This window comes from Macaca thibetana, chromosome 4 (genome assembly GCF_024542745.1).
Source record: "Macaca thibetana thibetana isolate TM-01 chromosome 4, ASM2454274v1, whole genome shotgun sequence".
NCBI lineage: Eukaryota > Metazoa > Chordata > Mammalia > Primates > Cercopithecidae > Macaca > Macaca thibetana.
Window position 1 is genome coordinate 67,868,924 of NC_065581.1, and position 26,897 is coordinate 67,895,820.

General features: G+C 39.9%; 4 protein-coding genes across 13 annotated transcripts in view; 3 read left to right on the plus strand and 1 right to left on the minus strand.

Moving 5' to 3' along the window:
- Positions 1 to 11,311: 11,311 nt before the first annotated feature.
- LOC126953402 (uncharacterized) lies at positions 11,312 to 14,634 on the minus strand. Its single transcript, XM_050788856.1, has 3 exons — positions 14,451 to 14,634; positions 13,909 to 14,038; positions 11,312 to 13,135 (listed from the first exon to the last, which is right to left on the minus strand). The coding sequence occupies exons 1-3, from the start codon at positions 14,632 to 14,634 to the stop codon at positions 12,940 to 12,942; spliced, it is 510 nt and encodes a 169-aa protein (XP_050644813.1). The 3' UTR covers positions 11,312 to 12,939.
- The window catches only part of FAM135A (family with sequence similarity 135 member A), a 134,340-nt gene continuing 120,827 nt past the window's right edge, over positions 13,385 to 26,897 (plus strand). For 7 of the 10 annotated variants that reach the window (XM_050789692.1, XM_050789702.1, XM_050789699.1 and 4 more), the window contains exons 1-2: positions 13,385 to 13,774; positions 15,337 to 15,422. The gene's annotated coding sequence lies outside the window, so the exon portion shown is untranslated. Of the gene's footprint in view, positions 13,775 to 15,336; positions 15,423 to 20,511; positions 20,678 to 26,897 lie in introns of all 10 variants that reach the window. The other 3 variants (XM_050789693.1, XM_050789695.1, XM_050789701.1) reach the window with 3 other exon arrangements.
- The window catches only part of SDHAF4 (succinate dehydrogenase complex assembly factor 4), a 170,897-nt gene continuing 157,991 nt past the window's right edge, over positions 13,992 to 26,897 (plus strand). Inside the window, exon 1 of the mRNA XM_050789727.1 lies at positions 13,992 to 13,995. The gene's annotated coding sequence lies outside the window, so the exon portion shown is untranslated. The remainder of the gene's footprint in view (positions 13,996 to 26,897) is intronic.
- SMAP1 (small ArfGAP 1) overlaps positions 16,513 to 26,897 on the plus strand; it is a 428,466-nt gene continuing 418,081 nt past the window's right edge. Inside the window, exon 1 of the mRNA XM_050789718.1 lies at positions 16,513 to 16,522. The gene's annotated coding sequence lies outside the window, so the exon portion shown is untranslated. The remainder of the gene's footprint in view (positions 16,523 to 26,897) is intronic.

The window sequence follows — 26,897 nt, forward strand, 5'->3', positions numbered from 1 at the left end:
ATAAAGTTAAAAAAAAAAAGTGTTCACATTTGACAAAGATGGGTTGTAGTGGCTCAAGTGTTCATTATTCTTATCTTTTCACATGTTTAGAATATTTTACATAGAAATATATTTATAAAAACATGGACCATTACCAATGCAGAACTTCTGGCCATTATCCTTACCTTGATTATACCCTAGGGAACCTTATTTTCCAACTTTGTACCTGAGCTCATAGGGAAAACCAGAAATAATAAAAAGAATATATGCTAGGTAGAAGCCTATCTGAACACATCATCTTTTTCTGGGAAAATATAAAAGGACTATAGAGCAAGATGGTTTTTAACTGTTAACGAATTCTTCTAAAATACCACGTGATATAACTAAAAAGAAAACACTTCCAAATTGATTTGATCAGGTTTACAAATCTGATACCAACAGTTGACAAATGCAAAACAAAACAAAACAAAATAAAACAAAAAAACCAAGGGAGACTACTTGAGGAAGAAGAGAAAGAAGTAAAAAGAAAGGAAAGGAAATTAAACAAAATAGCATTTATGGCTATAGATGAAGAAATGTTAAATACAATCTGTCAAATCAAATTCAAAAATATATTCAGGCTGGGAGTGGTGGCTCATGCCTATAATCCCGGCACATTGGGAGGCCAAGGCAGGCAGATCTTTGAGTCCAGAAGTTCAAGACCAACCCAGGCAATAGGGTGAAACCCCATCTCTACAAAAAACACAAAAATTTGCCAGGCATGGTGGCACATGCCTGTAGTCCTTGCTACTTGGGAGGCTGAGGCAGGAGGATCAGTTTGAGCCCAGGATGCAATTAGCCAAGATCGCGCTATTGCACTCCAGCCTGGGTGACAGAGCAAGACCCTGTCTCAAAACAAAAAACAAACAAACAAAATACATATTAAAAGAAAAATCTGTTCCCACCAAGGAAATTTTACTCTCATGAAATTAAAGGATAGTTTAATCTAGAACACTAGACATAACCACATGGCATTTATACATGAAAGGAGAAAATAAAAATAGATATCAAAAGGTACCTAATAAATTTAATGCCAATTCCTCATTTTTAAAACACCCACAATATACTAGTAGTAGATGGATATCTCCCAAACATAATAAAGAATATTATTTATTGATTAGTCAAGGGAACGCTAGCTGCTGTAATTTATAAATTCTGTGGTTTAGTAAAATATGTTGATTTCTTATTCCTCTGTTGTTCAACTAGTGGCAGTGTCAAGGAGGTGAGGAGAGCATGATTTCAGAGTGTAATGTGTGAGGTACTGTCTACAAGATCAAGATACTCAGGATAATGGAGCCTCTACCATCTTCAATACACAATTTCTCAGGCTGCCCTGAGAATTAGCATCTAACCAGCAAACAGAGAACAAAAGGAGAACATACATGGGATATTTTTAATACAGATTAGGTCAGGAAGTGGCACTCATTACTTCCACTAACATCCCACTAATTAGAACTTCACATATTGTTGCTTCTAACTGCAAAGAAGGCTGAGAAATGTAGTCTCTCTGTGTACCAGATGAAAAACTGGGTTTGGTGAACAGTTAGCCAGTCTCTGCTGAACTTATTCTACTGGTTATCAAATAGTCTTTTTTATTCTTCTTCCTACACAGAGCTAACTTCCTTCTCAAAAGAGACAATTCAAAATCCCAGCCAGTCCCTATGTCCAGTTCAAAATACAGGATCTCCAAGTGCTAATGATGTAGAGTTCTTTCTCTAACTGATTAAAATGTAGCCTTATAGTTCAGCAACATTATCAATTAAAATGATAAATATCTGCCCATTTCCCTCCCCTTCACACACACACACACACACACACACACACACACACACGGGGGGGGGGGGGAGGAGAGAGAGAGAGAGAGGAATGTAGCAGTTATTACCTTTTAATTTACTATATAACCATCTCCTTTGTTTGGTGTCACCTTCCATTAGAACTTAAACTCCATGATAGCAGATTTTTGCCTCCCCACCATTCCACTGCTGTATGCTCTCAGTATCTACAAGTAAATAATTGTTAAATATTTATTTACATTGCCCAAAATAAGCATGTATTATTTTTACAGTGAAATTAATTTTTGAACAGAAATGCAAATATCTTGGGAAGTGGTTAAGCATCATTCAGACTGTGGTTTCAATTTCCCAAATCTCACTGTTGGAACTGAATCACCACTCTTGGAGCTGGGGTTTGTATAGGCAGGGAAAGAAAGTAGGATGGTGGAATGTAGGACTATGGAGAACTGAAACAGCATGAAGACACTGGTCGGCAAGAGACCAAAAAAGGGGAGTCAAGAGGTGAAAGACAGGATCAGAACGAAAGGTGAGAGAGTAACAAACTTTGGTTTGAGCCACAAGAGTAATTAATTCATTAATTAACTGATTAGGAACTTGTAAACTCTTTCATTCAATAGTAAAATATTGATTTTTATCTGCCACAACTGTGATGAGTATTTGGGATTAAAACATGAACAAGAGACAGAGCATGACCTCGAGAAACTCATATCTAGTTTTGGGGGACGGAATATAGTGAGTATATGAGTGTGATAAGGGAGATGTGAATGGAATGTTATGACAACACAGAAAGAAAGCAATTAACCAGGCCATGGCCAAGTGGAGGACAGATCCAAGAAAAGTTTCAGGAAGAAAGAACCTGAGTCTTAGAAGAGAAGATAGCATTTGTGAAGGTTTCGAGGAGAAGCAGAGAGAGGCATAACGCATTCAGAAGACTGGACTTTAGGGAGTAAGGGGGTTGGAGATGTTAGCAGGTGACAGATTGTGAAGGTTCATTCTTGTCCAGCTCTAATTCCTTTAAGCCACCAAGCTGTCCTTACACACACACACACACACACAAATATACACTACATAAAAGGGGAGTTCTACTTCTTACATATAACTCCTTTTCATTTTTAATCTGTCTCATTGTTTTGGTACTTTGGAAATACTCTTATCTGAATATCAACCTTGATGCCCACTGGAAAGCAATTGTAGTCCTCATCTCTGGAAAAGCTTCCTCAAGTTGTCCTATTCATACTCTCCTCCTGGTTCCATTTGCTCCAGAACCCTTTATTTCCCTCTGCCAATGCTACTCCCATCCCAGATGCAGACTTTATAAGCCTTTATAAGCTTTGCTAAGACATGTGCACTTGACCCTAGATAGCCACCAAAGAATTTTAATCATAAGCATGATAACATAATAAAATTTGCATTTTATAAAAATCACTCAGCAGTGTAGAGGATGGCTTGGAAGGGCATAAACTGGTAGCAGAAGACATTTAGAGTAAACTAAACCAAATAAGAAAGGCTGACATTATGCCTTATTATTATCAGTAAAATAAAAATAGTTTTAGAGAGATGACTGTTCATATCAGGCCTACCAGAACACACCAGTCCAGGTATGCTAAAGATCTGTTTGTTATTTGTCTTGTGGAGATAAAGGGAAAGGTGAGCAAATAATAGTATCCTCATTATAATCTAAAACTCATCTAACATTAAATTTTATGCTCTCTGCCTACATGTAAGAAAGGCAAACTATTAATTTGTTTAAAGGATTCATTAAACTGATTTCAGAAAGGACATAATTCTATTACCCTTTATTTTACTTTATTTTATTTATCTTTATTTTACTGTGTCTAGCAAGACCAAAAATAATAAATTAACTCTTTAAGGATGAAAAAGGTTAAGTGGGTTATATCTGGATTTTTTTCCTAAAGGCTCAGAATTTTAAATTAAGCATTATCTTAACATGCATTCTTAATAAATTGTTTCATAAATGAGATAAGGTACATGAAAGTATAAAGTATATTTAATTGGAGCCTGCTTTGTGCAAAGCACTCTGGCAGACAGAAAGAAGAGTAAAAGATGTTCTCTGCCTCAAAGAAACTTTTATATAATATATATCCCAGAAACACTCAATTTAAGATTAATACCTTCTTAGCCAGGAGAGTATACGTGAAGTGTTTGTGACTATCTCAAAAACACAAGCACTACAGACAAAATATTCAGCTTCTAGACTGACGGCTTGTAAAGATTAAGCAGACCAAACTGGGCCCAAAATCTACTTTACTCATCCTCTCCTGCTTAATGAAATATCCTGAGAAAATATCAAAGGCATATTGAAAGAAATGAAAGCAATAAACTAATTAGAACTGACAAGGTTATCTTAAACAGGAGAATCACAGATGATGGAGCCTATGACATTAGCATCCTTTTCACAACAATCTATGTCTTGCCTAGATTCATACAGTTTAGTGACAGCACTAGAGTTTGAATCCAATTCCCCAAATTATTAACAGTCTTTTCATTTTACCACATTAACAGGTAGAATAGACCTCCCCAAACAATATGAAACAGCAATTATTTTCTGCATTTAGATATAGTCCAGCCCAAATCTTCTCTAATTTATAAAAATATCTTTGAGAGAAAGGAGAGCTTCTGAAAAACATATTTTAATCTTTAATCCCTTCTACTTTGCCACTCTAATACTACGGTAAGGACAATCCAAAATAAAAATTCTTTTTTTTCTTTTTCTTTTTTTTTGGGACAGAGTCTCACTCTGTCGCCTAGGCTGGAGTGAAGTGGCACGATCTCGGCTCACTTCAACCTCCATCTCCTGGGTTCAAGCGATTCTCGTGCCTCAGCCTCCTGAATAGTTGGGACTACAGATGTGCATCACCACTCCTGGCTAACTTTTTGCATTTTCAGTAGAGATGGGGTTTCGCCGTGTTGCCCAGGCTGGTCTCAAACTCCTGGGCTCAGGCAATCCGCCGGCCTCGGCCTCTCAAAGTGCTAGGATTACAGACATGAGGCACCACACCCTGCCTAAAGTAAAAATTATCTTAAGAAATTGGAAGATACCCCTATTCTGATTCTAAGAGACTGGAAATCTGTGTTATCTAAGTCCTGTAGCACTGTGCATAAGAAAGTAGAAGGAATCTTAGGCAGGGGTAAGAAAGTGAGCCGAAGTGCCAAGACTGAAATATGATCGGTTCAGCTAAGGCAAAGGTTAAGATGGAAAGGTAGGCAGGTGCTAAATTGTGAAGGGCCTTTAAAAAAATCAAATGAAAATGTATCTTGATACATACATGTATAATGTATGTATATATGTATTTTTCTAGAAAAAGTCTATCAGGCAAGGAAAGACAATAACGCCTGAGAAAGAAAATAAGAGGAGTTCTATAATTGCTCCACAGCATGGAGAAAGTATCCATGTTGTGGATCAGGGAGGGGAACCCAGACAAAGCCTGGTAATCTCCTTGAGTTGAGAAAAAGCTGGAAGTCAGAGGAGGCCATGGTAGGTAATGTTTGCAGGGTGGAGTAGAGGAGTGGTAACAGCTACATAGAGAATTCCAAAGATCTGCAGATCTCCCGTGAATCTTCAGCTGGGTATTGAAAAGTGCCTTTATGTAAAAATTCTATCTGAAGCAGGGGGAAGCACTTGAAAAGAATTATTGCAAACAATTCCGGGTGTTCATACAGGGTTGGATATAATGCCTCTTCCTACCAAAGGGAGTGGAAAATGTCATAATTCACAAGACATCATGGAATACTCACAGAGTTGTGCCTCATATTAGGGAAAAATCTACCCTAGACTAAATGCTGCTCTTGTCCCATGTACCAAAGCATAAAAGCAAGATCTGAAAGATTCAAACCGTTTCCAAGTGACTCAACTGCACCCCATGACAAGTCTAAGAATATTTATAGGAATACAAAAATGTCAAAAAACAGCAAGGCAAAATTTATAATGTTGACCACTGAATCAGAAATTATTTGGAATTCAAAGAAAGGGGAAAATATAACCGATCATAAGGGGAAAAAACCCAACCCATTGACATTGACCCAGAAATGATATAGCTGACAAGATAAGGATCCATATACAAGGACATTAACAGTCATAATTATATTATATATTCAAGAAACTAGAGGAAGCATTGAACATGTAAAATAGAAATATGGGTAATACAAAAAATATAAAATTCTAGAGTTAAGGTCAGCAAATGTTATTTTTAAAGAGTCAGAAAGTAAATATCTCAGGCTTTGCAGGCCACGTAAGGTATTCTTTCTTATGAAAACTTTTTAAAATGTAAAATCATTCCTAGCTCATGGACTATACAAAAAAAGGGCCAAGGGATTATTGTCCATGGGCCATATTTTGCTACCTCCTGTTCTAGAGGGTAAATCTACAATGTCTGAAATGGAAAATACATTGAATATGATTAATAGCAGAGTAGGCACATAGAAGAAAAGTGAACTTGAAGACATAGCAATAGAAACTATCCAAAATGAAACAAAGAGAAAACAAAACACTAAAGAAAAAAGAACAGCGCTTGAGTAAGTTATAGGACTACTATAAGCTGTCTAATATATACATGATTATAGTTCCCAAAGGAAATGAAAAATATTTGAAAATATAATGGCCAAAAATATTCCAAAAGTTGGTGAAAAGTCTCAACCCATAGATCCATGAACCAACAAAGTTGAAGCATAAAAAAAGTGAAGAAAATTATACCACAGCACTTTATGGTCAAAATGCTTTTTTAAATGAAGAAAAGATTTTAAAAGCAGACAGAAGGGAGAAGAAAAGCCACATTACACAACTAGGAATGAAAATAAAGATAACAGCAGATTTTTTGTTGGAAACAATGCAAGCAAGAACACAGTGGAGCATCATCTTTAAAATATTAGGGGGAAAAAAGTCACTCTAGAATTATACGCCCTATGAAGATATCTTTCAAAAATAAAGGTACAGTAATGACATTGTAAGACATACAGAAGCAGAAAGTTTACATCACTAGCACACCTACATTCTAAGAAGTGTTAAAGGTCAAGAACGAAACAATACCAGATGAAAATCTAAGTCAACACTAAAACATAAAGAGCACTGGAAATGATAACTATGTGGGTAAATACAAAAGAATGTCTGATATATTTAAATGTCTTTTAAAAATAATTGATCATTTAAAGCAAAAACAATGCATTGTGAGGTTTATAACACATGTAGAAATAAAATGTATGACAACAGCACAAATCATGGGAATGGAAAATGGAAGTATAGTGTTGTAAGGTTTTTAAAATACACGTAAAGTATGTAATACACTTGACATTAGGTCATGATAAGCAAAAACTATATATGATAAATCTTAAAATAACCTCTGAAATACCATTGCTAATAAGCCAACAAAGGAGACAAAATTGAATCATTAAAAAATATTAATGCAAAATAAGTTTTAAAAAAGAATAAAAGACGGACAAAGAAGATAGTACAAACAGAAAACAAGCAACAAGATGATACATTTAAACCAAAACATATCCATAAATACATTAAATACAAATGATATAAACATATCAATTACAAGCCAGAGATTGAGACCTCCAAGAAATCCACTTTAAATATAAAGACAAAAGTAGGTTAAAAGTAAAAAGATAGGAAATTATATATCATAGTAACATAAATCAAAATGAAGTTGAAATGACTGTATTAATATAATACTAAGCAGATTTCAGAGCAAAAAATTTCACTAGGGAAAATGAAGGCCATTTCATAATGGTGTATTATTCATATAAATTCATTGAGAGGACCTATCCTAAACAAATATGCACTTAATAAAAGGGTGCCAAAATACATGAAGTAAACATACATAAAACTACAAAGAGAAATGCATAATGCCTACTTTGTTGAAATTTTGTTATAAGGAGCAGAAATGATGTATGTTAAGTATCAGGACTAGCACTCAGCAGATGATAAAGGTTCAATATGTTATCTATTATTACTAGTATCAGAAAACTAAAAGATATTATAGTGGTTTATGCAATGCTTAAAGTTTTACTCAACTTTTGTTTTTGCTGTAAAATGTAGATTTAAAAATCTACAGATTACATTTCCATTCACATTGTACCTTAAATCCTTTTCTCCAGTCTCACCAGAAGAGATGTTCGTCTTTTTGTTCAAGTTTGACTTTTCCTTGGACTACAGAAGCATTGTGAAAGAGAGAAAATATTTTGAAAGAAAGGTCAGACAAGACATGGAAATGGAATGGACAGGAAACTAAAAAAAAGGGAAGCATCAAATATAGCTGTATTAGACATAAACATGGGAACAGTAGACACTGTGGACTACTAGAGGAAGGGAGGCAGTGGAGTACGGGTTGAAAAACTACTTGTTGGGTACGATGCTCACTACCTGGGTGCAATATATCCCTGTAACAAATCTGCACATATACCTTCTATATCTAAAATAAAAGTTGAAATTAAAATACGTGTGTGTGTGTGTATATGCTGGGCACAGTGGCTCACGCCTGTAATCCCAGCACTTTAGGAGGCTAACACAGATGGATCATCTGAGCTCAGGAGTTCAGGACCAGCCTGGGCAACATTGCGAAACTGTCTCTACTAAAAATACAAAAATTAGTCAGGCATGGTGGTAAGAGCCTGTAGTCACAGCTACTCGGGAGGCTGAGATGGGAGGATCGCTTGAACCTGGGAGGCAGAGGTTGCAGTGAGCCAAGATCATGCCACTGCACTCTAGCTTGGGTGATAAGAGATCCTGTCTCAAAAAACATATATATATATAAAATATATCTATGTATATAATATATATGTATATATAATATATAATATGCATATATAATATGTATATATGAAAAGGATTTTAAAAGATAAAGAAGTGAAAATAGAACAAAAGAAAAGAAAAAAATATATATATGGCAGTGAGGTTCTAGGCTTAGTAAATGGGAGGGGAAGGGGTATTGACAGAAACCAGAAGTTTGGCAGAGAGCTAGATCTGTGCATGAAGGAAGGCAGGATGAGTTTGGGATATGTTGAATAAGAAGGTATAGCAGGATAACAGGAAAAGTGATACAGTCTGATACGAAGCAGAAGATATGGGGCTGGAATTGTTTTAAAGATCAAGTCTCAAGATATAAATGTATGAGTCATAGGAAGACTGAGATAGTTGCCCTAATGTGTTTGCTGTCAAAGAGCAAATGATAATTAGTATAAATATTATGTTTAAAAAAAAAACCACAGTAAGCTTCAGGCATACAAAGAAGAGAATAATTCAGAAATCATTTCACTGCCGTCACTTGATACTAGTTAATTATACTTCACAGGAATGATTCAGTGGGATGGTGGTAGGAGGAATGTTTCTGTCTGACAGACTGACTCCAATGATCCAAGCAGACATGCTGTCTTTGGGAACCCTAGGTAACCTGAATTGCAACCAAGAAGTCACTATTTGTCCCTTTATAACAAAATATAACAAAAACTACTTTGAACTTTAATAGACCAGGAAGCATCAGGTTTTTTTTTCTGTATTATTACAGTCTGATATGGAGTATATGTATTACATAGAATGAGACTCTGTCTTAAAACAAAAACAAAACATCATGAAATAATATTACAACATTGTTATGAAGTAATACATTTGCCCTTCTGGTTTGTAGCTGTTACTAACCCATAAAGGAAGTCCTATAATGAAACTTTGTTCTGCTGTTTTATATTTCTTGTTAAAGTAATATAACCTCCTAAAAAACTTTGAGTACTGTGGGCATTCACCCAAGTATCCGTAAATGATAAAATCTATACTCTGCCTGGAGACAAGAGTGAATGCCCCAGAAGGAGGTTTAATACTTTATTATTACTTATCACACTTTATTAGAGTACTCTAATTCTTACAAAAAAGAATTCAGAATTCCCTGTATGAAATGCCAAAAATAATCACATTGTTGAAAAAAGTTGTGGAATAACTTTGACTATATCTCATTTTTAATTTTCAAATAATGACCATACTTACAACAGGAATATTTTAAAAATCATAAAGCCCAGTAAGGAAAAATACAGATTTTTTTTTTTTTTTTTAGTAAATTAATGTTTAGCATCTGACAAATATGAGACATCCTTCATGAGGCTATTTCCTTTCTTTTTTTTTTTTTTTTTTTGAGATGGAGTCTTGCTCTGCCACCCAGCCTGGAGTGCAATGGTGTAATCTCGGCTCACTGAAACCTCTGCCTCCGGGATTCAAGTGATTCTCCTGCCTCAGCCTCCCGAGTAGCTGGGATTACAGACACCCACCACCACGCCTGGCTAATTTTTGTATTTTTGGTAGATAGAGCCAGGGTTTCACTATGTTGGCCAGGCTAGTCTCAAACTCCTGACCTCGTGATCTCCTGCCTTGGCCTCCCAAAGTGCTGGGATTACAGGAATGAGCCATCGCGCCCGGACTTCATAGGGCTATTTTCAAATTTACAATATTCATTTCTTCTACTATCTCAATCTTTAGCTGAATCAATGTTGTGCAACTGAGAAAGGGAGAGATAACCTGATCTTTGGATTACGAGAATACTCCACAGTTAGAAGGGTTTAGCAAACATTCAAAAACACTTCATGCCAAAGTTAAATTATGTAAACCAATTACAAGATAGAAAGGATTCGAAATCTTACATTCCTTGAGCACAACATAGATTGAAAATGACACATATAACATAAAATGTTAATGTACATTAAATGTGACACAAAACTGTTTATTAGCAGCATAATGGGTGACAAGAAATCTGGGATGATAAATACGGGAAGTAAATTTAGAATCAGGAAATTTCTACACAAATTTCTAAAGGAATTCAAATTGTATATAATGTGATTATCTTCTCATATGTGAGAGAAAACAGACCTAGAGAAGGTAAGACACTCTCAAGATAACACAGTATAATGAAGACTTTAGAATTAGAACCAGGTAATCTGACAATTAGATCAGTATGCTAAATCCTCTAGTAGTCTGTACCTCAGCAGATGGCATAAATTTTCTTATTTCTTATGGTTTTTGTTGTTGTTGTTGCTGTTTTTTATTTTTGAGAAGGAGTCTCACTCTGTAGCCCAGGCTGGAATGCAGTGGTGCCATCTCGGCTCACTGCAACCTCCGCCTCCCAGGTTCCAGCGATTTCCATGCCTCAGCCTCTGGAGTAGCTGGGAATACAGGTGCCTGCCACCACGCCCGGTAATTTTTTTATTTTTAGTAGAGATGGGGTTTCTCTGCTAAACCCAGGCTGGTCTTGAACATCTGACCTCAAGTGATCTGCCTGCCTCGGCTTCCCAAAGTGCTGGGATTACAGGGGTGAGCCAAAGCAGTCCCAGGTGAATTTTCGTATTTCTTTAAGACATTATTTTATATTCGTCTATCAATAGATAATTACCAGGAACTCTTGCTAAATCTCTAGGTTAGTTAAGTGCTCCTCTTCTGGGTTCCCAGACAACCCTGTACCTACCCCAATTTTAACTATGTAGGAGAACTTGTTTTTTTTGTTTTTACATGCCTGTCTACCCCTACTAGACTGCAAACTCTGAGATTTTAGACTAACCGTTAACCTTCATTATATCCCTCAGTAACTAGCACAGTATTTGGCAAACATCTAATAAACAATAAAAAAATATATATAATGGTTGAACTGATTTGACTTTTTTCGAAGGCGCACCATGATCCTTGTCAACTTCTCCAGCCTCACATCCGCAAACAGTGCCATAGAAGTCTTAGTTTTAGTTCAGCACAAAGACCAGTTTCTTACGTACAGCTTTTGTTTAAGCAATCCTTTTCCCTTTACTCCTCCCAACCGCCACAAGACATCCCACTTCAACTTTCTGGAATCATTTTCTCCTAGAAGTTTTTCCTGACTCATGACCTCTTCCCAAAGTTGGATTAATGCTTCTTCTGAGCTCCAATAGCTCCCTGTGCCTTTATCTCTGCACTATACACATTACATCATAGGGTAATACTGCAAACACTCCACCCAAGTTCTTTTTCATTCATGTTGGTATCTTCCAAGATTAGCACACTGCCTGGCACATAGCAGATGAGTTAACAATGTGATTTGAATAAAAAGAACTCGGAACAGGGAAAGAATCTTGGCACACAGTGTGGGCCACATGGAGTGCACGGAGGTGGAAATGCAAATAATTGGTTGTTTACTATATTCTCCTAAGACATGGCTGGAACTAAAAAAACAGAAAAAGCCTTTCCAATTTTGAGGCTAAAGTTCAAGTCACAAAACAAGCAACAAAAGCCTGTTTAGCAAGGACAGTAAAATGGTACAGGACTATAAAAGAAGGGACAAATTAGAATTCAGGAAAGCAGGCCATTCATACAAATGCAAATAGATTGGTTCACAGGATAATGGGACACCCAATCATGTAAAAACTGGTACAAGCCGGGCATAGTGGCTTAGGCCTGTAATCCCAGCACTTGGAAGGCAGCGGCGGGTGGATCACCTAAGGTCAGGAGTTCGAAACCAGCCTGACCAATATGGTGAGACCCCATCTGTACTAACAATACAAAAAGTAGTCGGGCGTGGTGGCATGTGCCTGTAGTCCCAGCTACTCGGGAGGCTGAGACAGAACTGCTTGAACTCCGGAGGCAGAGGTTGCGGTGAGCCGAGATCACACTACTGAACACCAGCCTGGGCGACAGAGCAACACTCTGACTCACAAAAGGAAAAAAAAAAAAAAAAAAAAAAAAAAAAAAACTGGTGCAAAGATGAAAAACAATGGTTAAATTATATATTCAAAACCTGTCCCCCAAATGGCCTAGGTTACAAGACATCACCATTACTTTCAAATGAATGCACAAAGCTTTTCCCTTCTAATTCTTACTGTGGTAAAATATACATAACAGAAAATTTACCATTTTAAGTGCACAGTTCAGGAGCATTACGTCCATTCATTATTGAGCAACCAACACCACTATCCATCCTAGATTCATTTTTAACACACGAGTCGCAGCCGAAATTTTCCTTTCATTAACTCAGCTTTAGCAACATACTGAACTTTATGCACTACAAAAGTTTTTGCCACATAAGGTTCAGAAACAGGGAAGAGTGAAATAAATCAATGATCCTTCATGGGTTTCTGTTAATGGAATGTAACAGCGAAAGGCTTCACTTCATCAGCCCCCTCCCGCCCTTTTTGGCGTCATAAACCGAGAAATAACCAGATCAGCACCCATATCTCCCAAGATGCAAGGACCGGGTCCCGAAAGGCAGTTGTCCCGCCCCAGCGCAGATCCCCTGCAGCCTCCTTTCCTACCGCACAAATCGACTAGCGCAGGAACCGGGCTCTCTACCCGGGACTGCACCGAGGAGCTAGAGAGAAAGGGAGAAACAACATTGTGAGAAGAAAGGCTAAAGTTCTCGAACTCCCTCTTTTTGCCCTCTTCTTGCTCTCTACTCCTCCTCCACCTCCAGGTTCCATCCCTTAAACGCACAGGCAAGCCCCTTTTCTTGGACGCGCGCTTTTTGTTGACGCAACTCTCCCGTTCTCGCGGGAACTTGGGAACGGGAGCCTGGTAGGGCGGACAAATCTCTCGAAATCTCAGTAGGCGCTGGAGCTGGAGGGGCAACTTAAGCTCCTGAAGGGCGGGGCACGGAGCTTGAAGGGGCGGGGCCTAGCCTCAGAGAGGGGAGGGAAGAGGCGGGAGGAGGAGGTGAGAGAGGCCGGGGGCGGGGCCGTGCGGCCGGGGACCTGTTGATCGCAGGTATAGCCGGCTGGCCCGGACTCCCTCGGGACTGGGGCGACTGCGCATGCTCGCTGGCCGCGCTGGGCCGGTAGCCGAGCCGCGGTGACGAACCGGCTCCGCGGTTGCGGTGTTTGCGGTTGCTGTGATGGCGATGTGAGGGGGCCCGGGGCGGGATGGTGCTGACCCGGGTAGGGCCGTCTTCTTCCAGCTGGACAACGAGCTCCTCCGTCCGACAGGCGGGGGAAGAGGCCGACCCAGGCGAGAGGTAACCCCCTTACTGTCTCCTCTGGCTCCCCCGACTCCCGACACCCATGACCCCTCCCTCCGTCCCTGTTTCCCAGGGGATAGGAAGGAAGCGGCCTCCTCCTCGTCCGCCGCTCGCCCGCCGCGGCCCCTCACCCGACTGCTGGCGGTCGGAGCCTGGCCCCGGCCCCGCTGAAGGTCGGCGGGGACGGCGGTGCGGAGCGCTCTGCGGGAGGCGAGGGGCCGCGGCGCGCTGCTCTCCCGGTGCCCGCGGCCGCCCCTGCCCCTGCGCTCGTCCCTCGACCCGTTCTTCCTGAACCTTGCGCCTAGCGTGTCCCTGCCTTCGCCTGCCCTTCACCCCTACTCCATCTTCGTCGCTCTGTCCCTCCTTTACCCTCTTTCGTGGTTCTGCTTTTTCATCCCGCGCCTCCCACGTGCCTTTTTGCCTTGGTGGTCCCTCCTTGGGAAGCCGCGTATCTCTGTGTTTCCATCCCTAAGCTGACTCCCCTGTCCGGAGCTCCTTACCCTGGCCGACCAGGTTTCTCACTCTTGTTACCTCCATAATTTCTTCCTTGGTTTTATTTTCCTCTCATCCACCTCCTTTGGGTACTTCCTCCTGGTTCCCTTTTTGTTAGTTGCCGATTGTGTTTTGCTTTAGCATCGCTTTGCACTGGAGTTCATTCCATGCCCCATCTTACCTTCGGAAACCCTCACTCCCTTCGCTTTCCTTTGGTACCCTGCTTCATCGCTTTCTGCCTGATGGCCACTATCCTCCCGTCCTTTTCCATCGTGGACCCAGTGAGTCTCTAATCTTAATTTTTTCCCATCCAAAACTCTTCCACCCTCCCCCTCATTTGTATAAGTCAAGCCTCTTAACTTCATTCTATGTTTTACTTATTAAATCTCTGAAGACCTCTTTGTGTCATATCCTTCTAGTCCTTGCTGCTTTCTGCCTAAGCTAGGTATCCACTCAATGTTTCTAGTTCATCTTCCAGTTTAATAACATTTCTTCTTTCTTTACCGGTTGGCGGAAGTATCATCGAACGAGTGACAATAAATCGGTTACACTTATTGATTAAAGCTTTAATTTCTAAGAATTATGTTTACCTGACATGCCTGGAAAAGCAACTTGAGTACAGACTTCATGAAACTATAACGGGTTAAGACTTGTTAAAGGTTGACCTGCAAACATACACTTAAAATTTGGAAATTTTCTTGTCCTCCATTAGGTGTAGCTGCCCAAGAACTAATCTTAGATGAAATTTAACAGAATTTATTTTATAAAATGTATTATTAATTTGTTTTATACATTTGCTATTGCAGTTGACTGCATAATTTTCCTGAGAGTCTCTGTTCTCTAATAAATGCATACAATTTCTGCTACCTTTAGAATTAGTGTGCTTATGGGAGACATACGTGAGAAAAAGAACTTTCTAAACGGTTTTGTAGTTTTTTTCTTCCATTGCACTGTGATCAAGATTTTGCTTAAATACAACTTCTCTTTACATAAATAATGGTATAGTGTCTTATTTTGAAGGCATCTGCTGAAGCAATTATGTTCAGTGAAGTTTGTCTTTATTGTAGGTTTGAAGATCAATTGGATTATGTATTTCGTTCTGGAATCTCAAAGCAGTCCACAAACAAATTCTTCCTTACGTTGTCTGTGTCAGGTAGGAATTAAGTTTTCTGTTTCTGTTTTAAGAAGGGAAATACCAAGGCAAAAAAAAATGTAGTTCCTTATTCAAAGTAATTTAAAGTAAAACTAGGAGGCTCTGGTGTCATCAAACCAACTTCTTTGAGAAGAACTAGCAATTGTTGTGTATAGTAAGAGATGATGCACTCATCAGCTTTTAAGATTTTTTAAAAATGAGTTTTCAAATGCAAATAAAGATGACTGCGGCTTCTCAAGGAAGCTTGCACTTCCTTCAAAGCCAGGTCTTTTTATTTTTAGGTAAACATTCATTTAAAAAAAGTAAATGCCTACAAATTCTTGCTGGTATTTTTAGTGAGTAGGTTCCTATGCTCTTAGAAATCAAATAAGGATTTGTGGTGGACAGCAGACAGAAGACTAGAATTTCTAGTCAGAAGATACGAGCTCTTACGATGACTCATGACATTAGTTTGTAGAACCCACTTTACCTGTGTATCTCAGTGTGTCCAACTGTAAAGTATGGATAATAAAGGTGGCCTCCCAGTAATCTCTCAATAGCAAAGCAAGCCCTAATCACTTAAACATGCTTAGGGCCACCACAGATAAAAATTTGCTATATAAATACTTAGTTTTTATCTCTTTAATTTTAGACTATGTAGTAAGAGTGTAATTGACTGCTTAAATCCCAAATCGAACAGATTTCTTTTTTAAATTTCAGACTTCTGTGAAAAGTCTAGTAGAATGCTAGTGAACTGTGGACTAGCATTCTATTAGACTTTTCTAATATACTAGATAGATGTACTAAATAAAATGACCTGGCTTTGAAGGAAGTGCAAGCTTCCTTGACAAGCAGCAGTTCTAATGTACTAGAGTTTTCTAATTAGTGCATTAACTAATGTATGAACATTAACTAATGTTCATACACAGTGAAACAGACACTGCAGCATTCAGTATGTAAAACAGATATTTCTTTTGTTTGCCACGAGTTGACACTGGAAGGAAATATAAGAGTTACACCTATATCTTTAGTTACATTCTTAATTTTCTGTTTTATATTTTTATTTTGTTTACATTAAATAAAATCTTTATTTTGTTTACATTAAAATCTTGTTGTGGGGGCTGTTAGGGGATAGAAAAGCCAAGGATTGCCTTTGCTTTGATTTTAGGTATTGAGGAAAAACTGCTTAACATTGAGTTTTTTATATGTACATGTGTGCATTTAAATAAATGGATGGAGATGAGGGCATATATATTTGAAGTGTTTTTTTCATGAGTTGTTTGTCAGGAAGAAGGTTTAGAGATGACTGGGAATAAGGTGGGGTGTGGCTCATGCCTGTAATTCTAGCACTTTGGGAGGTTGAAGCAGGAGGATCTCTTGAGGCCAGGAGTTCAAGACTGGCCTGGGCAACAGAGTGAGACCCTGTCTTAATTAAAAGAAAGAAAGAGGAATTAGAAGCAGAATGGTGATGTAGAAGAAAGCATTCTTAATGGACTCAGTGGTTTTTCAGAAAAGTTACAAAGCATAAGTGATTAGGCAGGTCTAGGTTTTTCAGAAGGAATAAAGTGAAACAACTCCACAGTAGGTTTACAGTTTATTTTTAAAGATTGGCAGTTGGTAACAGGTACATACGTGGTTATTGATGATGTGCTAAATTTAAAATAAATATTAGCTTCTTTTTTCTTAAGAGAATGTAAAAGTATCAGGCATATTATACCATTAAGAGACATCTCCTACTTGAGTAACTAACCCTTCAGGTAGTTCTTATTTTGATGAAAAAAATTTGATGAACTATCTCTCAACCAAGAAACCATTCTGAGAAAAATATAGCATATTTCCTTTTATGGCATTAGGTCTCTATGAGATCACCCAGAATATAGAACATGTTTCTAAATTGTGTTGTGAATATATTGATAATAGCCTGGGAGTGGGTTTTTTTGGTTTTTCTGGGTTTTTTTGGGGGGGGGACAGAGTCCCACTGTATTGCCCAGGCTGGAGTACAGTGGCGGGATCTCAGCTTACTGCAGCCTCTGCCTCCCGGGTTCAAGCAATTCATGTGCCTCAACCTCCTAAGTAGCTGGGATTACATGCCCAGGGCACCACACCTGGCTAATTTTTGTATTTTTAGTAGAGATGGGGTTTCGCCATGTTGGCCAGGCTGGTCTCAAACTCCTGGCCTCAAGTAATTCGCCCACCTCAGCCACCCAAAGTGCTGGAATTACAGGCATGAACTACTATGCCTGGCTGTAGTCTGGGACATTTCTGTTAAGTGTTGTGAAATGTTCTTTTGCTACAGGTCTTAATTTAACCTGAACTAGAATAAGTATTCCTTTATTGAAATGCCCTTGAGGTTGCCTATAGGATGCAGCTGTTTCATTCATGATGGGTTTTAGAGCAGTGTTAACTATGACACTTGCTCTTTGATGTCTTCAGATTGCCAGCAAGTCATGGGCTTACATTGGAAATACTGCTATCTATAAATGTCTGAGCAGCAAGGTCAGGCCTTATTGGCAATAAAAAATATAAGACTGTGGAAGCCTATATACCCTTTACCATCTCTTTTATCTTTTGGAATTGAGAATCCCAGATTTTTAGAACAGCCTCAGGTTTACTCTATTTGGTATCAACAGAGAAACATACAACTTTTTAAAACATTGTTTATCTTACGTTCTAAAAAGCTATCCTCATTTTCTTTCCTTTGAAAGATGTCCTTTCTCACCCTCTCCACCGAAGAGAAAAAGTTAGTCTTCTACTTTTTTCTTAAGTATTTCTATAATTCATGCAAAATGGCATATGTCTGGCCCTTATGAGTTTATTTTGATGAGTGAGGAGTGGCTGCAAAAGTTTCTAGACAAGGGATTTTCCTTACCTGTGCCCTTTAGTGTAATGATTCTGATAAGCTCACCTGTGCTGTGAATCACTTTTTAAAATGAGATAATGTTTGTGACGAAAGTTGTGTATGTGAATGATTGTGGGGCAAAAGGAGGTCATGAGTGATGATGATCTACAGAGTGAGGCAAGTGACACCTGGCTTGGTCATTTTATTTAATTAATTACTTTATTTATTTATTTATTATTGAGACGGAGTCTGCTTTGTTACCCAGGCTAGAGTGCAGTGGTATGATCTCAGCTCACTGCAGCCTCCGCCTCAAGGGTTTGAGTGATTCTCCTGCCTCAGCTTCCTGAGGTAGCTGGGATTACAGGCGCGTGCCACCACACCCAGCTAATTTCCTTATTTTTAGTAGAGACAGGGTTTCGCTATGTTGGCCAGGCTGGTCTTGAACTCCTGACCGCAGGTGATCCACCCGCCTCGGCCTTCCAAAGTGCTGGAATTACAGGCATGAGCCACCGTGCCCAGCCTGGCTTGGTCATTTTAGAGCAGGGATGTAATCCAGTGACTGAGCATGTTTAGTCCCTGCAAGAGGGAGCTTACAAAGATGGGCAGGAGGTCAGGGCCTCAGCCAGTCAAGAAGGAAATTGAATGTAAATCAAGAAATATGACTATAACTCAGATATTCAGACTGAACCAAACCAATGCAGACCTAACCAATTCAGGTGGCCAGAATTTATACCATGTAGCATGTTTAGGGATGCAAGACTAATCCACATGTCACTGGCTGATTGTTTGCAGTTTACTACTGTATGGTCTGACTTGGTCAAGATTAGCTCAAAGACCATAATGCCCAGTGCTTATGTTGATTGGAGTTCTGTGCTATAGGTGACTGGGATTTAGGAAAGATGGCGTCTAGGTGTACCTTCGGCCAAGAAACTCATTTTCCTACTCCCTTGGATCTGCTACAGAACATGACTGTTACAATAATATTTTGTTATTCACAAGAGAATAGCATTCTCAAGATTTCTAAGAGTATTCCTGTTTTGGCCAGGTATGGTGGCTCATGCCTGTAATCCCAGCACTTTGGGAGGCCGAGGCAGGCAGATCACAAGGTAAGGAGTTCAAGACCAGCCTGACCAATATGATGAAACCCCGTCTCTACTAAAATTACAAAAATTAGCTGGGCTTGGTGGCGCATGCCTGTAGTCCCAGCTGCTCGGGAGGCTGAGGCAGGAGAATCACTTGAACCCTGGAGGCAGAGGTTGCAGTGAGCCGAGATCGTGCCACTGCAATCCAGCCTGGGTGACAGAGCGAGACTTCATCTCAAAAAAAAACAAAAAGTATTTCTGTTTTGGGCTTCCTGCTTATTCCTTTAGAGAAGGCCCAAGAACATCAATGCAAAATTAGACTACCTAGTATTAAATGTACTGCATTAACCTCCCTCTAGATTTAGAACATCTCTTGTGTTCCCATCATATTTCTGTTTAGCAAACTTGAATTTAATTAAATAGTACACCGATTACATGTTTTCCCCTCGGTTGGTCTCAGATCTGGAATGTCAGTCTCAGTTCCCACATACTGTCGTAGTGTGAGCCCCTCATCTAATTGTGTGTGAATCTGCTGTTCCTTCATTTGGTATCAGTTCTCATATGTCTCTCTTAATGGGAGCCTCTCATTAAATTGAGTGAACATTTCAAAGTATGTATATTTTTTGCACGACATGGCCCCTGAATCCAAGTTTACTACATTCTCTGGTGTTCAGGTGAAGAAATCAAATTTTTCTTAAAGCTAAAGGAAAAAGTCTGAATATATTGTGCTTAAGGAGAGTGATATATTCGTCGCCAACGTGAGGCCTAAGGGATTTTTAAGGATTTTTAAGTTGGTCTGTAGGCTGCTTTTGCCTTATGTGGTATCTTTTGGGCATCATTATTCAGATTATCAGTATTAGGGGCTTTGAACCCATTTGTTTCATGCATGCTAACTTGGAAGTAGAATTAAGAAACTGGAGCTGTTGTCACCATAGTTTATGGAAGTAGTACCTTTTTTCCTTAGAGTGACAAAGGGGAGTGACTGGAATCTCCAATTTGTTCAACTTCTTTACCGTCTAGCTTAGGAGAAAGAGCATCCTCAGGGCATCTGTGGGTTCATAATTCAGGAGTCAAGGCTGTTCCATGATTTCTGTGAGAGAATCTGATCATTCCCTGTGGTTTCCAGTCCATCTTGAGGGACCTCTGAGCTGTGACTCTTAGTTTCGGATGTGTCCATTTCCTCTTTTAGGTTCTGAAGCGCGCATGAATTCTGACTATGTACAAGATAGTTAATTTTTTAGGATCACTGTGGATAGTGCAGGAACATCTCCCACATTTTCCAGATATCTATGCCCGGACTCTCCTCTGTGGATATTGGATGTAACTCAGCTGAGCTAATGGGAGCGAAGATCCCTGTAAGTCTTAGAAACTTTGTATGGTTTTATGTACCTAGTACTATATTTGAAGGAGTTAACTATACACTCCAGCAGTTAAAGGGATGGCCTGGTATTCCTAGACTATGCTATCCAGTAGAAATATGTGAGATGTATAATTTAAATTTTTCTGATAACCACATTTGAAAAATTAAAAATAAACAAGTAAAATTAATTTTAATAATAATTTAATCCATATTTCCAAAACATTATTTCAAGATGTGACAAATATTTTAAAAACATATTAATGAAATATTTATGTTCTTTTTTGTACTAAGTCTTTGAAATTCTTTGTATACTTTATACTTACAGCATACCTCAGCACACACTACTTTTTTTTTTTTTTTTTGGAGACAGAGTCTTGCTGTATCGCCCAGGCTGGAGCATGTGGCACGATCTCAGCTCACTGCAGCCTCAACCTCCTGGGCTCAAGCAGTTCTCCCACCTCAGCTTTCCAAGTAGCTAGGATCACAAGTGTACACTACCACACCCAGCTAATCTTTGTATTTTATTTAGAGACAGGGTTTTGCCATGTTGCCCAGGCTGGTCTCGAACTCCTGAGCTCAAGCAGTCTGCCTGTCTCAGCCTCCCAAAGTGCTGGGATTATAGGTGTGAGCCACCATGCCTGGCCCACACTACTTTTTTTTAGTGTTCTACATTTTTAACAATTAAGGTAAAATGTAATCTCACCAAAACGATAAAGCTATGTTTAATGGAAAAATATTTTACACTGCTTCTGTGTTTGGATTTTAATTTAAATTAATTTAAAATTAAATAAAATTAAAATTCAGTTTTTCAGTCACAGTAGTCACATTTCACTTGTTCAGTGGACACATGTTACAATGGCCACCATGTTGGACAGAGCAGCTCTAGAGGACCAAGAATGTCTTTCAGATTAATCCATAAGTTTGTTTCTTTGAGAGTAAGCTAACTTTCCCCAAGATATTAATAAGGTAGTTTCAGATTGTTCACCCTATCAGGTTTGATTGACAGAGAAATCAGATCCCTTCTTGTCTCTAAGGGCTTTTCACATAAGTTTCTCACTTAGTTTCAGAGTCATTTCCTGTTTAGGGTCCCCCTCTAGCTTTTTTTGGATTGGTATTTGTAGTTTACTTGGCTGGATTCTCTCTTAGTGACCTAGGATATGACCCAGTAAGGAGCCCCATTTGAATAGACCTCCAGATGATTTCAGTTTTGTGCCACTTTGCCAGGGCCAGTAGAACAAAATGAACAATTCAATCTCAGGTAAGTCAGCTGATTCCAATAATTTCAAAGGCATAGGTTTAAAGTAACAGGTTCCAAACCAGCCAGCAGACTGTGCAGGAGGGTCATGAAACTCTTAGCTTCTGGTAGGTACAGAGAGTTCCTTGCAATGGAGAATCTGCCATGCATCATCTAGGTAAAAGGAAAAAAGCTCTTTCTGCAAACTTCTTGAGAGGACAGACCTGAGTTTTTTTGGTTCCTGTGTGGCGTTAAGAATCTGTGTAAGCCAGAGATTTTGCACTGTTAGCACACAGAATGAATTTGCTCTGTTGCTGAATTTTGTTTGAAATACACAGTTTGTTTTGTTTTTATAACTAGTTGGTGGCATCTAAAATTAAGGAGATTTTACCTTTAGGGACAAAAAAGACTTCCAACTACCTCTTGAAAACTTAGAAGACCCCGATAGTGTAATGCCAGCAAGGACTGACTGGAGCTAAGTAGCCATTGCTCCCTATAGCTGGAAAACAAGTAGTTTATAAGAAGAGAATCAGACAGATCCCCTTTGAATCCAACAGTTCTCTGAATTTTTTTTCCCTTTCTCTCTTTTGCTTGCTCTCCTTTTCCTTTAGTCCCGTCTTTGTATTTTTCTTCTACCACAAAAATAAAAATATTTCTTCTTTTAGGCAGAGGGGAGGTAGTGGAAAACAGATTTATCAGCATCATTATGTATATATCTGTACATGTATGTTTCTATTTAGGGGATAGTCAATACAAAGGAGGTATATTAAAGGAAATTAAGCAGCAACAGTAGAATAAAAAGCACAGCAGGATACAAGAGTAAGGGTGGAAGAAACTGCAAACAGGCCTTGAACTTATACTGATAAAGGAATTTTATCACCAAAATTTGTTCATGCATATTTCTGCTTTCAGTATATCAATGCAATAATTCCTTTCTCCAAGTTGGTTGAGTTTCAAGAGGAGACAGGTAATAATAGTTACTATTTATGGAATCTTTAATACTAATTTATTGTTCCTTAAATATTAAGTTGAGTATGTTGTGCCAGGCAATGGGAATACAGCAGTGAACAGAGTAGTCAGAATGTCCTGCCTTCATGGAACATTCATTTTAGTGAAGGAGAAATATTAAAGACTAATAAGTAAAATATTTAGTATGTTAGGTGGAGATAAGTGCTGAGGAAAAAGTAAAGGACTAAAGAGATATGGTATGCCAGGAATAGAGAATTAATATTTTTGATAGTACAGTCAGAAAAGGCCTAGCCAGGAAGCTGGTATTTGAGTCAAGGCCAGAGGGAAGTGAAGGAGTGAGTCCTGTGGATATCTGGAGAGAAGAGTGTTCCAGGGAACAAAAGTGCAGAGACCCTGAGGCAGGAATGTATTTCATGTGTTCAAAGAGTAAAAAGGAAATAAGTATGATGGGAGTGGGGAGAATTGTAGGAGATGAGGTCAGAGAAGATTCAGATTACATCATATAATTTTATAAACCATTTTAAGACAATAAGATTTGAAGCCACAGAGGGTTTGGAACAGAGGAGAGAGACAAAAACTGGTTTTTTGAAAATAGCCTGAAGAGGGGGAATATATTATTTAGGGTAGAGTAGGTATAGCTGCTGTAACAAAAAGTTACGAGACATAAAAGTCTGAGCAGTCTAGGTAGGGAAGACATTCAGTAATCCACAATTTGTCCATCTTTTTGCTTTACCGTTCTTGAGGACTTGGTCCTAATCTATGTGATCAAAACTAGGGACACCGTCAAGTTGGTATTCCAGCCTGTAAGAAAAAGGGAAGCAGATGAAGTCCAGAGCAAAGAATTTCCTTTTAAACAAGTACGGCAGATATTACATGTTTCTCTTCAGTTTACATTCCATGGATAGGATCACTTGACATCAAGGGAGGTTGGAAAATATAGTCCCAGGCTGGGTGACCATTTGGCTAAGAAGGGAAAACAGACGTGACAAGCAGTCTACCACAGTCTGCCACTTTGGTCTACATTCTACCTATTGATAATATTCCTACATTTCTTCCTTAAGGGAGACAACCCATAGTACCATCCACTAGTTGCATTAATCCAAGCTCTCTGAGAGGCACAGTGCTTTCAGATCTGCAAGTCCAGCAACCTATAAACAAATCACAATTATCTACTCCTCCATCCCTCCCACACATACCCAGCATATGATGGTGGATCAGAAACAGGAAAACAGTAATAAAATCTCCCATTTGGGAAAATAAACAATGAGAAAACTCTTTGCATGAGAATGATGAAGATCCTCACAGTGCATTAATATCCTTAGTTCTGCTTTCTGGTAAGAATGAATGCCAATATTCATTGCATTAAGATCCCTGTCTTTGCTGTCTGGGTGTTTCTTCCTTACATTAACCTCTGTGGCCACATCTGAAGTTGATGTTGAAAGTTTGCCCACTTTGAAGGCTATGCAGTTTTCATAGCCTGCTGCTTGCTCCTGCAGGTTTGCCAGCTTGCAAGTTACACAGTCACAAGCTTTTGCACCCTAGCTTATGATTTATTTGACAAATACTATTCTGTCAGAAACATAGTAGGATTCTTACACGTTTCTCTCCATTCAGTTCTCTGTGCCAGTAACTACACCAAAGTTGTTTTCTGGATGTGGTTCTTAAGCCTGCCTTATTTATTTCTGTCTATGCACCCAACATCTTTTGGTGGCCTCATTTTAATGAAGTACATTCTCATACCTCATTTTAATGATCACTGTCTTAAAATTATTCGAAACAACAAGCATTGGTGGGATGGCAGCATCCTTAATCTAATCTTAACTGCAGAGCTGGATCCCTTGGTTTTGTCAAGAATTCCTTTGAGCAAGGCACTGAACCTGATATGGGGTATTGGCTGCAAGGCCCCGCATTTAAGCGGCCTTATTTCTTTCCATCTTTGCTTACAAACTAGCCAATTCTTGCTTGAGTAAACATGGCAAAGAACCACCAACACCCAGTATTGTGGCATTTTTCATCTACTTTTTCTGGGGCTATGGGCTTTTTATGGGCACTAGTTTTGCAGATTATTGTAGCCAACAGTTTAATCAGTTGTTTTATTTCCACGTAAGAGTAGTTATTAGTATCATAGTGGTATGTTTTCCTTTTGCCTGCTACCTAATTACTAAGCTAGTACTGTGTCCGGAATTGGTGGGTTCTTGGTCTCGCTGACTTCAAGAATGAAGCCATGGACCCTTCCAGTGAGTGTTAACAGTTCTTAAAGATGGGGTGTCCAGAGCTTGTTCCTTCAGACGTTCAGATGTGTCTGGAGCTTCTTCCTTCTGGTGGGTTTGTGGTCTCGCTGTCAGGAGTGAAGCTGCAGATCTTTGTGGTGAGTGTTACAGCTCTTAAAGGCAGCGTGTCTGGAGGTGTTGTTCTTCCCAGTGGGTTCGTGGTCTCTCTGGCTTCAGGAGTGAAGCTGCAGACCTTCGCAGTGAGTGTTACAGGTCATAACGGCAGCGTGGACCCAAAGAGTGAGCAGCAGCAAGATTTATTGCAAAGAGTGAAAGAACAAAGCTTCCACGGGGTGGAACAGGACTCAATAGGGTTGCTGCTGGCTGGCTGGGGCAGCCTGCTTTTATTCCCTTATCTGGACCCACCCACATCCTGCTGATTGGTCCATTTTACAGAGAGCTGATTGGTCCGATTTGACAGAGTGGGTACATATACAATCCTTGAGCTAGACACAGAGTCACAGAGTGCTACTTAGCTAGATACGGAGTACCAATTGGTGGATTCACAAACCCTGAGCTAGACACAGAGTGCTGATTGGTGCACATACGATCCTCAGGCTATAAAGTTCTCCAAGTCTCCATCCAGTTCAGGAGCGCAGCTGGCTTCACCCGGTGGATCCCGCACCAGGGCTGCAGGCAGAGCTGCCGGCCAGTCCGGAGCTGCGCCTGCACTTTTCAGCCTTCGGCTGTCCATAGGACCGTGCGCCATGGAGCAGGGGGTGGCACCCGTCAGGGAGGCTCAGGCCGTGGGGGAACCCACCCGCAGGGGGAGGAGCTCAGACACGGCAGGCTGCAGGTCCTGAGCCCTGCCCATCTGCCCATGGCGAGGGAGCCAAACCCTGCGAGAATTTGAGTGCAGCGGGTGACGGGGGCGGGGAGGGGTGGGGGGGAGCGGGATCCAGCACAACCACCGCAGCTGCTGGCCTGGGTGCTAAGCCCTTCACTGCCCTGGCCTGGCGGTGCCGGCTGGCCCCTCTGTGTGTGTGTGTGTGCGCGCGCGCGCGCGCGCGCGCGCGCGCGCCGCCGAGCCCACGCCCATGCCCGCCGAGCCCACGCCCACGCCTGCCGGAATTCACACTGGCCCCATGAGCCCAGCATGCAGCCCCAGTTCCCGCCCGCGCCTCTCCCTCCACAGGTCCTGGCAAGCAGAGGGAGGGGGCTCTGGCCTCAGCCAGCCCAGAGAGGGGCTCCCAGTGCCTCAGCAGGCTGAAGGGCCCCTCAAGCGCCACCAGAGTAGATGCTGAGGCCGAGGAGGCACTGAGTGTGAGGGCTGCTAGCACTTTGTCACCTATCAGTACCACGTTTTAGGATTTCGTTATGGCAGTCTCTTAATTCTGATACTAATTTCTATATTAAGGAAAAGACTAACTTACTGAGAGGTGATATGGGTGCTAGCTTAAAATCCCAAACCTATATTTTAAGCATTATACTATTCATATATATATAACATATATATTTTAAGCATTATGCTATTCATATATATTATATATTACTATATATATTACACACACACACACACGGGGAGGTGGGGAGAGAGAGAGAGTATACCTCTTCCTGATGGCTAGTTAACTTCTGAGATCAAGAACTTAGCTATACCTCATACTTACTACAATTCCTATACTATAGTAGGTGTTCAGTAAATGTTTGAATGAACGAATACCCATTTTATACCTGAGTAAATTAAAGTATAGAGACTTGGCCAAACTTTACTCAGAATCAAAACCAGAACATAATCTAAACCC

Coding starts and splice junctions, on each gene's coding strand:
- LOC126953402 (XM_050788856.1), bottom strand. CDS start 14,634: ATGAAGTTAAGAGGCTTGACTTATACAAATGAGGGGGAGGGTGGAAGA. Junction 14,039..14,450: donor GGGAGTGAGGGTTTCCGAAG/GTAAGATGGGGC, acceptor GGACGAGCGCAG/GGGCAGGGGCGGCCGCGGGC. Junction 13,136..13,908: donor CTCCGACCGCCAGCAGTCGG/GTGAGGGGCCGC, acceptor CTTTCTCTCTAG/CTCCTCGGTGCAGTCCCGGG.